Genomic DNA, 14,013 nt, shown 5'->3' with positions numbered 1-14,013 from the left:
AACTCACACTTGTTTTCACTGGCTAAGCCTCAGTAGTGAGCTTCTTCTCTCTTGAAACATTTCCTGCACAAAACAGCTGCAGGAGTGAAGAGCAGCTCCTGATTAAATCATCTGGGATCAGCATTCATGCTGTGACTCCAGAGGTTCCCTAACAAATGGAAACTAGTGAGAAGATGGAGCTATATCCAACTCCATCTCTCCTCTATGCTGCAGCAAATGGAGCACTACACATACACCTGAGGGACACAGTAAAATTCTCTAAAAATACACCATCCCACAAATGCACCTTCCTAGAAATGCCTCTGCAAAATGATTTTGACAGAAGCCACCTTGTCCTCAGTATCAATCAAGAGCACCGCAGCTCCCTTGACCCCTCTTACTGCTGAATGCTCTGCAATTGCACAGCAAGCCCATGACCCACAACACCTACCTGGGACAGACAACATGGGAAAAAGGCAAGAAACGGTCCTGTTTGCACAGCCCTGCTTAGGAAAAGGGGTGAGGACCATACAGGCTGCATGGTGGAAGGAAACACCTACAGTAAAAGCAGGGCAACCCCTGATGAAGGGGAGGAATGATGCATCTGACTCCATGGATATCAGAGGGCTAATTAACGACTTTATTATACTGTATTATTCTATAATACATTACACTACATCTAAAGTGAATCTGCACAAGCACTCAACTGCACAGAATCTTGTGACTGCCAGCCGACAGTCCTTACACACACACACACTTGGATTCAGTTGGTCAGTGAATCAAAACACTCACATCAGAATCCAATTACTAATTCCCTCCAGGTAAATAATCTTCTACAATGCATTCCACTTGTGAACAAGAGGAGCAGAAATTGAGATAAGAATTGTTTTTTCTTTCTCTGAGGTTCCTCACTGCGATTTCCAGAAATATCCCTGGGAAGTTGTGCCTTGCTTTTCTCTGTGAAGAGAAATGCAGTCACAAACACCCATCTCCAGAATTGGAAGACAAAGTGCAGGCAGGGCAGAAGGGTGAGGATAAGGATGCCCACCTTGATTTCATGTGCCTCGAGGGGGCCTGCCTTGCATGCAGATTGGGACCCTGCAGTGGCAGCAGGACACAAAGCCATCAGTGCTGCCAGATTAACGATCCCTGTTCCTCACACTTGAGCTGCAGCATCAGAAGAGGCTGCACTATCATAGGATGATTTGGTTGGAAGGAACCTTAAAAATCACCCGGTTCCAAAACCCTTGCTGTGGGTGCAGGGACATCTCCCTCTATACCACATTTCTTAATGACCCATTTAACCTGGTCTTGAACACTTCCAGGGATAGTTCATCCACAGCTTTTCTGGGCATCCTCTTCCTGTGCCTCACCACCTCCACAGCAAAGAATTCTTCCTAATATCAAATTTAAACCTACCCTCCCTAAGCTTAAGGTCATCCTCCCTTGTCCTTCACTACACACCCTTGTGAGAAGTCCTTCTGCAGCTTTCTGTAAGGTCTCCTCAGAGCCATTTCTTTTCCAGGCTGAGCAGCCACAACTCTCTCAGCCTGTCTTCATAGGAGAGGGGCTCCAGCTCTCAGATCAACTTCATGCCCTCCTCTGAACTCACTCTGCTGATTGATGCTGGGGATCCCAGAGCTGAACACAGCACTGCAGATGGGGTCTCAATAGAACAGAGGGGCAGAATCACCTCCCTTGACCTCCTGGCCAACTTCTTTTGTCCTGACCCATGAAATAGGTGGCTTTTTGGGGCTGCCAAGTCACATCTCAACAGCTTCCTACTTTCTTCATCTGTCCCTGCTGCATTACCTTAAAGCAAAGCTGGTATGAGTCAGCCTGTACCCAGGGGGCACAGCAAGGCCAGCCTGTAACCATGATGCACGGATCAGCATCAATAAGGCAGAAAAAGCTGATCACACAAAGCAATTAAGCAAGAATTAATTGTTACTACCTTTAAAAAAATTTTCCTCACCACCATCTTTCAAGCTCAGTCGGTGAGAAGGAAGGAGAGGAAGCCAGACTGAATGGAGAAGCCCTGCTGTGAGCACAGGAGACACCAGCTGTGGCCAGCACCATGTGTGGGTGCATCTCCCATTTATGCCAGTGCAGGAGCACCCACTCTCCCCACTGTGTCTGCATTCTTCCTTTTCCATCCTGCACAAGACCAGCCCCTGTTCCCTGGCTGTGTTCTCTGCTCACCAGTATCCCATCTGACCATACAGCAGGGCAGGAGAAGAGAAGCATGGAGCAGAACAAATGAGAAGCTCTGCCCTCAACTGGGAGAACAGGCACAAACCAAAACACACTGAGGTGGGTGAGAATGACACAGAAGTTGGGTTAGGCCCAGCCAAGAGCAGTTGGCTCTCACCATTTGCTCTCACTACTTCTGCAGCCGTGACGGTGGCCACAGAACACCTAAAAACTGGTTGTAGCTGAATGCTGCCTTGGAGGCTCAGCCTAGAGGCTGTGCCAACTCTGCAGAAATTTGTAATCTCACTTCCAATGGAAATGCATCCAAAGAGGCCTCTCATAACCCCACTGCCTCCCTCCCACAGCCTTTCCCGTAGAGCAAGGAGGTGGAAGTGGTCCTGGCACAAACCTCCCACACAGCCCAACCCCATCCATGTAGTTCTGCTGTGATGGCATTGGTGACATGGTTTTACACTTCTCCCAGGTTTCATCATATTCATCCTGTGTTGCCACCAAGCTGTGATGCCCCCACAGAAGCCTCACATCTGGATGCTGCACACTAGGATGGAGTCTCTCTCTCCCCCCAAGTGCTTTTATAATTTGAATAGGTAGGACAGCTCAGAAAAGAAGAAGGAAAAGGACCTTCTGTTGCAGAATGGCTCAGTTTTGAAAAGCACCTGTACATGGCAGTTGATAAACTTTAGACCCTGAATGTCTAATTTAAACAGCTGTGAAAAATCTGCTTCTGCCAAAGCCATGGAAAACAAGCTGACTGCATAAACTGTTGACTTCAGGGGAAGCAGCCAAAGCAAGACATCCAAAAAACCGTGATTCTGTAATGGAGCCCAGAGCTTCTGACTCTGAATTGCCTTATCTCATCAAGCACAGCCTCTAACACTGGGTAGTCCTTATTTGTGTCTCTTAGAACTCCTCCACAGTGAGCTCTGTGACTTCACTCTCTATCTGTGCACAAAGCTGTTTACTGCATGTGGCAGAGTATTTTGGTTACCCCCAGCAACTGGGCCAAAAAAAAAATTATATTCAGATTTCTCTAGCAAGCTTGACATATTTTTCTGGAGGCTTTCTTTAAATTTGAGATCAAAAAGATAAAGGTAGGGGCATGAACTGCTTCCCTGAAGGATAAGAAGAGCAAACAGCTACTTTCCATCCCACTTCATTGAGAAAATTTATGCGTGAAGCAAAGCAGAGCAGCATAGGAAGGGGAGAGGTACAGGAAATGGAACACCCCATTGCAAAGCAGGAGAGGCAGCATGAAAAGGGGGTTTACCTGATCAGCATCACTGCTGAGCTGTGCTTAAGCTGGCAGGAGCTCCTGTGTGCCTGGGACACCACACTGGGACTTGACAAGGTCCAGGCTAAACTCCTGGCTCTGCCAACAGGCTTGCTTAGCTATGCAGCCCAGTCACTGCACTTTGCCAGGTGCTCTGTTGCCTGCTTTAAAATACAGTCAGCAATTCTCCCCTGCCCATCCCACAGGGATGTCTGCGTTACAAAGATGCTGCAGCAGCTGTCCTCGGACAAGGATGAGAACCAAACAAACACAGCAGGCACAAAATGCACTACAAGGTCCAAGAGTCCAGCAGAGTCACCTGAGTGCCACAAAAGCTCTGACAGTGAGAGCACAGCCCTGTGGCTGTGACAGGGGGACATGACAGCTCCCTGATGCCCTATTTGATACGCACACAGCAGCAAAGGTGACTGTTCAGTGCTGTATCAGCAGCACACCCAGAAAGGGCTGCTTTCCCCCACAGTGCCTCCTGCACTTCAATGCAGATAGGTCACACCATGACGCCCGCACAGAGCTCACCCCTCACAACCCGTTTCCTCAGCTGACAAGAAGCAGACCCGAGGTTTTATCTCCTCAGTGGGCACAGCTCTGGCTGGTGTGGAGGGAGGCTGGCGGCTGTGAGGACACATCTGCACCCAGGTCAGCTCTGCTCCATGGGTTTTATCTCCATCCACTCCAGGGCTGTGCAGCTTTCAACACCCTCAGTGTCAATGACTTCATGCCCCCAAGTGCCATAAACTTCTACAACCACAGTAGCTCACAGATGGGTATGGATGGTTATAAAATCACGTCCTAAATTAGGACAGCAAGAAGCTGAGATTGGAAGAGTAGGAGGAAGTCAGGAAATCCCAGGAGATGATGGTGGGGGAGGGATTTAGTCTCTTTAGAAAACAATAATGCAGTTTAATCTGTTTTTCTTTTGACTTTACACACTAAAATAAGCTTCTCAGCTTCTGGGGCTGTCACAAATCATAAGGAAAATAAGGCGACTGGAACCCCATCAGTAGAGTAAGAGCCATACAGTAATAATCCTGAGGAGCTGCACAGGGCTTTCCATCTTCAAAGTGTTTTACAGACAGTAATTTATTAATCTGCAAATTTCCCCTGGCCAAAAGCAACTGTTGTGCCTCTCTGCTAAGCACGAGATCCACAGTGTAGTTCAGCACTCGGGAGAGACGGTGCAGGCAGTGGCTCTGACCTCTGGAGCTAGACCTCTGCTTCTTTCTCACTGCAACCAGAACTCCACTGCTCCAACCACCACCTGAACCCAGAAGCATTGATGACATCAATAACCATTAAAAACCAAAGTAGCTGAAAGCCTCTGATACGGGGGAGTGTAAACAGACATGTTCACAACCCAGCAAATAACAGCAAAGCCTGAAATAAAACTCCCAGGACAGAAACTCCTGGCTGCCTTCCAGCCACTACCTGCCATGCTGGGGTATCATTCTGGCCCAGTCCTGAGCTCAGCCTGTCTGATAGCCCCCAAGGGAGCTACAGAGGCATTTCCTATGCACACAGGATGATTCCCCCACCAAAGGGCTATTTATGCACAGCAGGTACCTGCTCACACTACATGGGTCCATTAGATAATCAGCATGAGGCTGCTCCTCCTCTCTTGGCAGCAATATTCTGCTTTTGCAATCCCCTAAGACAGTACTCCCAACCATGGTCATCTCCCCAGCCCTCATGCTACAAAAGCTCTTGGAGGGTGAGAGAGCAGCCTGGTTAGCAGAGAGGGAAAAATGGAACAAGAAGCACAATTACAGCCACATCTTATTTATAAGTTGCTATCTAACATTGGCCAGCTTCGTTCAGAAACAAGGAGATAAATTTATTCTGTATTCATAGTGGCTGTTATGTTCTTTGTCTGACTGGTTTTTCATCTCTTGTATGTGTATATTTATATGACTTCAGTAGTGCCAAAGAAACTATTGTACAACCAGACCCAAGTCCATGGGTTTTTGTTATCCTTCCCTGGCTATCAGAACATCTGGGTTCATTAAGCATCCTACAACATGAGTTCCACCTTGAGGATGGCTTAGCTAGACAGGGAAAGCAGAAGACCTTGACTACCACTATAAACACTGACCCAAAGGTGATGAGTGATGCACTCGTGCACTCCATGCACTGCTGGTCAGGATATTGTCAAGAGCAGGAGAAGATTTGCCCACATTTTCAGCATGAGCAAACAGAAGACTCAGGCACCAGTTCAGTCTCAGGCTCTGCATGTCTTACTCTACACTACTCAGATCACATTTCTTCCCTTGTACAGCTTGCACCTCCCTTTCAGCAACTGATTTTGTTTCAGCACCAGCCTCCATACGCACCAGAAACAGCAGAGCCCAGAGAACAGATGTTTAGAGCCACAGTGCTGCAGGCAAAATCTGGAGGGGAAATAAAGTTTGTGGGTTTGTCTCTCCAGTAGGAAGCACGGGGAAGAGTAATGCTAAAGCTTTCTGACACACTGCCAGGGAGACTGACAGCCATAGTGGATTAACTGGATGGAAAGGCCACTGGCAGCCACAGCAATGCTGGTATTTTGGAGCTGAAATTCAGCAGTTGTTGGTTCCTCACCTCCCCTGTAAGCTCACAGAACTTGGCACTCAGCAGAGCTGGCACCCCTGGCCTGGGCAGTCCCTGGTCAGTATTGCTGACCAGACTGCTCCACTGGGAAGGATGGCAGAGGCAGGAAAAGTGGCAGCAAACCACAAGACAACTCCTGTCCCTGCCTCCAGCCTTCCTCAGTCCAGCCTGGGCTGGAGAGAGAGCTGGTCCCAACAATACAGCATTACATGACTTAATGCTCAAAGCACAGAAAAGGACTCAGCTGAAATGACAAATCCCAACCAAGTCACACATGTTAAATATCCCAGGAACCAGGTTCCCCAGTGAGAGCTACCCATCTCCATGGCCCTGCTTGATGGTAGGTGACCACTGGGGCAGCTGTAGACTGTGCACAGCCCTTCTGCATTCACTCCAGATAAGCTCAGCTCTGCTCCCCCCACCTACACACCCTGCTCCAAGAAGGAAAAGCAAGCCCAAATGCTGTAACATTTCCAGAACAAGGCCACTCTACCATACTGTTATGTATTTATGACTTTGCAAGGGTGAAACGAGCTCCAGTCTCCTTTTGGTGCCAGTCCCAGGAAACCCTGCAGTGAAACAGAGGGCTGCACAGACGGCTGCCCCTCCATCCAAGTACAAACAGCCATCCAAGCCCATCATGAATAACAAAGGACATTCTGACAGCCCAAACCGGTTTATGAAGTCCATGGCACAAAAAGGAAGCTTTGAACTGAAGAGTGCATCTGACACCCACAGACCTGCAGGAAATTAAATGCATACACTGCAGTGGAATTGCAGGAGAAGTGTATTTTAACTGACCATGTGTCTCATGTATTGAGACTTGACTTACATTCTCGCAGCACTCTACAAGGGTTCTGGCCACCCTGTACAACAAATCTCTGCTAAAGGAGATATGTTTTAAAAGTACTAAATGCCCTGCAGAAATGCACGGAGGGTTCTGGTTCTGCCAGATCAACTGGCACGAGCCTGTGTGACCCAAATGCCAGGGTGCTCATTTCTGAAATCAGCTTCTTCCCAGCCAACTGTGTTAGCTTCTAGAGCTGCTCTAACATTTCCTGGGCAATCCTGATTCAATTGCGCCTACCTCTCATTTCTGCAAAATCCCAAGATGACTGCACGTGGGGTGCTGTAATGCTGCCTCAGCAGGAGGAGGATGTTGCGTTGGTGGAGAGCAGAACAGCTCGTCCAGAAGCACAAGCAAAGCAGGGATTTTCCCAGCCAGCAGCTGAGATCCATCTCGCTGGGCCCCTCCTTCCCCACACACTCCTACTGCCTAGGGCTCACTGGAGGAGACCTAGGCCATGTATTTTCTCCTTTGCTGTTTCCCCTTTGCTCACCACTTCCACCCAGCCCCTGTTAGCCAGGATGGGACATCCCCCATAAAGATCACAGCCTACTGTGAGTGCCTGTGGCCCTTGGGCAGCCCAAGGAGAAAAACCTCCCAGGCTTCAGCCTCTGCAATGAACACTGCACTGAGATGAACCTTGCTGAAGTGCACGTTGTGAATCTGGCCCACAATAATTCAGTGTGGTCCAAGAGAGAATGACAGAAGAGCTGTTCATCTGCTCGGGGTATATTGTAACTGCTTGTTTGCCAGCAATGCAGAGGGACAAGAGTTCATGGGGGGACTCATCAAACCCCTGTACAGCCCTTATTTCTGAACATCTCCCCCCATAAAACCAGCTCCTGTTCTTTCCTCCCTCCCCCTTTCCACTTGCCTCCTGCAAATCATGCTGTCTCCTTCCACCCCCAAATAGGAAGTCCGGAGCCGAGACATGCACAATCTGCCTCTTCACAAGAGCTGGGCTGAACGAGTGCCAGAGGAGCTGCGAGCATGACAACATATTTCCTGTCAGGAAAGTGACTCAGTGAGACTGGTATCAGAGCTCCTCTTACTCTAGAAGTTCCCCTCTCCCCTTGCATTGCTAAGGCATGAGTCAGAATTGGAGAGCTGAATCTCAGTCCCCTCCGGATCCAGCCAGGGACAGCAGAGTTCAGGTTCAAGCCTGGGTCCTTCTGCAGCTCAGGGACAAGGCAGCTCCATGGGCCAAGCCCTGGATTCACCTCTCACAGAAGGGCAATAATGATACTGACAGAGAGAACAGCTGGAGTTTGCAAGCACTTTTAGGTGGAGGTGCTCTTGCTGCTACCTGCTCATGCACCTGTTCACACCACAGTGGTCATCTCTACACAGAGCATTGTACAACAGCCCCCCAGAACCAACACTGTGTTCATGCATTGTACTAAAGTATTTTATACACAACCATTTAATCCAGAAACACTGCAAATGCTCAAAACTCACTGCAGACAGTTTTCTTCTCTGCACAGGAAGGGGGCAGGTCCATCACGGCCATGTCCTTACCTGAGCCTCTGCCAAGGGTGACCATGGACAGCCAGAGGGAAACCAGCAGGACACTGACCATCTTCATCCTGGGAGACAAAGCACACAGACCTGGTTATCTGACACTCTTCTACCATTGCAGGCCATTTTTGAACTCTGTGGGTTTATTCCTCCATTCACCCAGTGATCCTTTCATTCTGGCACATCCCTGTTTTATTTCATTAAGATTCCTCAAGAACAGCACCCTCATGGCAGCATCACTCTGCCTGCGGGCAGCTCACCAAGCCTGGGAAGTGATGGCTCTGAAGAGGGCAGCCCAGCTCACTGACTTAAGCCACCAGAATGGTCTGTATCAGGAGCACAAGGAGTCAAATGGATGTGTGCAGGCTACAAATCCCAAGCTCTGACTCCCAAAAGAAGGTGCTTTGCCAAGACCTCCTCCTGGTCACCTCTAAGAACAAGCGCAGAGAGCGCTCGCAGCGGCTGCGGCACACCTGCACTGAATGCGTGTCTGACGCTGACAGGACACCACAGAGCAGTCCCAAGTGGCAAGGTGTGCTGCCAGGGACCTGCAAAGGGGCCAGCTGCCAGAGCCTGCTTCAACCTGCTCCTGCAGGCAGTGGAGACAAGACAAGGCCTCACCAGCCCTTCCCAGTCAAACCCTCCTTGGAACTCGCAGGAGTAAACAAACGCCAGGTTTGTACACTTTTCAGAAAGGATCTAAACAAAGGCTTATCCTTTCTAAGCAGCAGTGATAAGCAAAAAACAATCCCAAACTTTTCCATTCCCACTACAGAACACAATTTCCTGTAATTTGAGATAAATGTACACTGCCAGAGTTTCACTGGCTGCCCACTTCAGTATCTGGCATTCGGCTCTCAGAGCTGCTCACTCGCTAGAATTAAATATCCCTCTGTTTCTAGGTTTTTCAGGATGCAATTTATAAGCTGGTAGTCATGAAAACTGACATCTACTAGATGCTCTCATTAAAGGGGTTAAGGTCACATTTGATATTCCTGTGTGCTGTCAGATCACAAAGGGAGAAGAGATGGTTAAAAGGCTGAACTTCATCAAAGCATCTCAGTTCTGCCAGGCAGATGCAGTAATGAGCATGGTGATACTGTCAGGAATGTGCTCATGAGATGACAGAGAAACCTGCTCCATCAGGGTGTGTTAAAAGTGTGGGGGGAGAAGCCACAGAGCTCCCTTAAACACCTCCCTCAAAAACCTGTCCAGAATATATGCAGTACACAGAAGGGCTTTGAGCATAGGCAGAGAGCACCTAAAATTGCACAGATTGCAGAGATTAACAAGAATGCGACACGTGAACTGCACTACTCAAAGCCCAGCAGCGGATATTGAATCCTTCCTTTTCAGGGCTTACATCTGAAAAGCCTTTGTGCGATGCCTTCCCTCTGCTGGGCTCATCTCAAAGAGACAAAGGAAATCTGAAGCATGCCTGTTCTTCCCTGCACAGTCCATGGAAAGGGCTGCACACTGCCTCTGAAGCCATCAGGCTTTCAAAAATGGTCAAGAAGCAGGGAAGGAAGTGAGGAGTTTTTTTTCCCTGGGGTCCAGCTGAGAGGGCTGATCATCCCCTACCGCTTCTTCCAAATTGAAATGCCAGCTGCTTATCAAACCTCTCTCTATTGCCACCTACAACCAGCTCCCAATGTTACTTAAGACTCCATAGGGAAGAAACAATATTAAGTACTCCCACCCCTTGGAAATGCTGAAGAAAGATAAAACATTTTTATGCCATCAGATTGGACAGAGAGATCCAACACGCTGCACTTCTGGTAGGAATTAAGGAACTTTTGGTAATTGAGACGCTTGAAGAGAGGGGGTGTAAAGAATGGCAGGGAATCATTCCCATAATCAAGATCCCTCATGGTTCCCTCTCCATTTGTCATTAGCTAAATGCACAGCGTGTCCTAACTCACCCTTATTTTCCAGCCACTCTCTCCTGCATTTTGCACAAATCAGACTGAATTCAGCCCTGAAGCAAGCAGGAGCCACTACGGACTTTGGATGAGTTTCCCTTGTATTGAGCAAGGCCATTTGCGTGGCCTGAGGCCAAAATAAACTACTACATTTCACTGGGTGATACATGAACTCTGCAGTGAGCTAATATTTACATCCATTAGCTGTGCTCACAGGAACATGCTCCTTTCAACTGTCTCACAGAGCCACCAGGTTCCCACGAGCAAGGTATCCAAGATTTCCATGCTCTGCCTACTAGTAGGAAAATCCTTTTTTTTTCTTGCTCTACCCAGCTATAAAATCAGGAGCCTCACACACAGAGTGATTTACTTCTGGTTCATTCCAGGTTTTCCAGAGATCTTATCAGTGGAGACAGACAGACACAGAGGCTGTCAGATTACAGCAATTTCTCCATTACAGGGAAGGGACACAGATGACCACAGCCCTGGCTGCTCCCAAACGCAAGGGACCATGGAAGGGACAGGCACAGAGTCAAGGGCTGGTCAAGGGGAGGCATCACACCCTCCTGGATGCCCTGACCATGCCAGAATTTGCCAGCCCAGCTCTGTTCCTGTGGCACATGGTTACTCAAAAATACTCCAAATAGCCCCAAACCTGTGATATCCCCCCAGATAAAAAGCTCTTCCCACAGCAGTCCTGTGGTGACACAGGAGAAGAACATTGCATCCTGTTGCAGAGAGGGGTGGGTTTTGCAATGCCCTGAAGAACCACAGGACTACAACCCGCCCTGGTCTTGCCAGGAACAGAAGAGTTTTCTCAACCTTTCCCAGCAACCTGCCTCTGCGTTTCGTGGCAGGACAGAGCACGTTGCCATTTGTCCTGCCTGTGATGCAATTCCAGCGGTGTCTGATGAACTTCTTGTGCAATTCTGTACAACTGCACCAAACACCAGCTTCTGTGGCTGCAACCAAAGGATCCAGAGGCCAGGGAGTGCAAACCCAGGCTGCAGCAGAAGGCTCCTCCCAGCTGCATCCACCCAGTGCAAATAAAAGGAGAATAAAATCAGTGAGCAGGAGAGCTTACCAGCTCAGAAATCACACTGCAGCTAGAAAGCAGGCAATCAGAGCAGCCAGGAGGCAGCTGGAGAGCTCTGGTACATCCTCAGCACTCCAGGAACTTCTCATGAGACCAATATACTCTGAGGTGCTCTTAATGTCTCCATAAATTAACATTTTAATAATAATTCATGGAGCAGTTAGGGAAAACGATCCATCACAGCCCTTGCTAGATTTTTTTTTAAGGAACTTAACTTGGAATGTTCACTTTGTTTCAAATCAGAAATTGTTCTCTTTTCCTTCCAGAGCACCTTCTTCTTCAAACTTTCACCTTCTGTCTACTGAGGAGCAAAGAAAAGTAGGGTGGGGGGAAGCACAGTCATGGAAGTGTCTCATGCTCTTAACATCAAAGGGGGTGGAAAGTCTGATTTTTTTCATTTTATACTGGTCACAAGTGGCTTTTCTGTCAGAAAAAAACGCCATGAATATTTTTATTTAAAACATCTTTTAATAAAACACCCTTGCCAAAGAGACCTCAGCAAGGCATCATTCCCTCCTGCCTTTAGCAGCACGGACTCTGCAAAGCCCACGCACTCTACCAGCAATTACAAAACCAAAGACAGATGTCAAGTAATTAACAAAGAGAACTGCATTCAAAGTAACTACTGCATACCTATTCTCAAAGACACTGTACCAATTCTACAGAACAATGCTGCGTTTTCCAGCAAAAATGCCTTGTCCCTCCTAACCAGAAGCCTCTAGGGAGAGCTGATAGGTTTTCTGCTTTTCACGGAGAAGTCACACAAGGGCCTGCAGAACAAAAGCGCCCTTCAGAACCCTGCCACTAAGTGCTCTGACTGAAAGGGAGCATAAAATAAAGCAGTTTCTGAAAGAGGAAATAAATAATTTCAGCCAAAGCACGTTTTGCATAGTATTTTCTCCCTGTAATTCTGTCCCAACTCAAAAGCATTTGAGAGCTTCAAAAAATGGGACACAGACACGGGAAGGTTGGCAAAATCCAGAGTGGGCTAGCTTGGGAAATGCTTTGGTTCTATGCCACAAGGACTTGGAGATGGAAGTTCATTGATGGGCTCAGAGCAGAGCTGGTGCTCAGGAAAGGGGCTCAGCTCTCTGCTCCCAATCACAGCATGCCCACAAGCCCTGGGTCCCTGCATCATCCCACTGCAGCACTGGAGAGGGCTGCTCGATGAGTTTGCTGCGTTTTCTTATGGGGAAAAATAGATGCACAGTTCAAGTAAATTCAAAGAATCCAAAAGGCAGACAAAGGGCAGCCTGAAAAAGCAGCTGCAGAAAAGTAACAGCAAAAACACTAATGGAAAATGGGAAAAGGCCCTTGAGCCCCCCAGGAAACACTTTTGCTTTTCAGTACGTGCGGGAGTAAGTCAGACAAAAGGAGGAATTACTGTAGCATAAACCATCTTGGTGCCACTTAGCCTGCACAGTGTCTCCCTGACCCTGCATCTCCTCCAGAGGCCACGTGGGCACTGCCTGGCACTGCCCTTTGCTGTGGTGCCCATGGTCCCACTCTGTCCTGCCCAGAACTGGTCAGTGCCAGGGACAGCCCTCCAGAGGAGCAGAATGTGACACCTAGGCAGAGAGACAGCCCATGGCTTTTGGAAGTCCAGCCTTTACTGCCCAGGAGGAATAACCACATAAATGACAATTTTCATCCCCAGACAGCTCCCAGGAAGAGAGCAGGGAGGAATCCAGAGCAGTTTGATGATGAGCACCCAGAGCAGCTGGCAGCACTCTCGTGCATGCCACACCACACTCATCACTTCAAACACAGCACAGTGACCAGAGGCCCCAGTGCTGTCCTTGAATAAAATATTCACATCTCTCCTGAGGGCAGGGAGCCCAGTTTGTCTCAGCAGCAGCTCCCAAACAGCCAGGCACATTTCAGCAGGGATCAAGCAGAGCTGAAGCCAGCCCTGCAATCAGGGATATCACAGGAGCCATAGGTGTGACCCAGTCACTGCATCTACTGGTGACACACCTAAGGCAGGGACCTGCAAAATCAGGGCTGGAGTCCCACCTGGGCCAGGGTGGCTGCACTCACCAGGCCATCGCCTGCCTGACATCACAGCAGGCTGAGAGGAATTTGTTCTGAAATATTTCTATTACAAAAGTAATTTATGTCATCAGAACCACAGGAAATGCTGAAATTTGGGCAGCCTGAAAGCTTTTCACCAGCTAGAATCACAGCAGATATTATACACCTGCTTTTGCAGAGGGGAACAAGAATTAAACTAGTGGGAGTCAGATGGAAAGTTGCCCTGGCGAGAGGCGTCTCCTGCCACCAGCACAAAGGATTTTCTGCCTTGCTTGGCCAGACCTGGCCACTGGCACACAGCTTCACAGCCAGAGCTACTGAGGACCCTGGAGGACAAAAATACCAAACCAAAACCAAGCACACAACAAGAAAATCTGGGAATAGTCTTCTTAACCAGTGGCTCAGCCAGCTCAGGACATGACACCAGGCATCCAAGCTGGCTCCATTTGCCTGTCACCCACCACGGCCCCTCCCTGGCTCCCTGCCTGCACATCCAGGCCAAGGGCTGCAGCCTGATGGCTTTTTAATA

At 48.7% G+C, this 14,013-nt stretch overlaps 1 protein-coding gene across 2 annotated transcripts in view; it reads right to left on the bottom strand.

Annotated features, from left to right (window-relative positions):
* Nucleotides 1–14,013, bottom strand: part of IL1RAP (interleukin 1 receptor accessory protein) — a 49,302-nt gene that overhangs the window by 24,600 nt on the left and 10,689 nt on the right. For both annotated transcript variants that reach the window (XM_030954813.1, XM_030954814.1), the window contains exon 2: nt 8,433–8,500. In XM_030954813.1, the coding sequence (XP_030810673.1) occupies nt 8,433–8,499 (67 nt within the window). In that variant the 5' untranslated portion in view covers nt 8,500. The remainder of the gene's footprint in view (nt 1–8,432; nt 8,501–14,013) is intronic.

This window comes from Camarhynchus parvulus, chromosome 9, assembly GCF_901933205.1.
Source record: "Camarhynchus parvulus chromosome 9, STF_HiC, whole genome shotgun sequence".
In the NCBI taxonomy this organism is placed as follows: domain Eukaryota; kingdom Metazoa; phylum Chordata; class Aves; order Passeriformes; family Thraupidae; genus Camarhynchus; species Camarhynchus parvulus.
The sequence above is the reverse complement of the archived record's forward strand: the minus strand, read 5'-3'. Positions and strand labels throughout refer to the sequence as shown.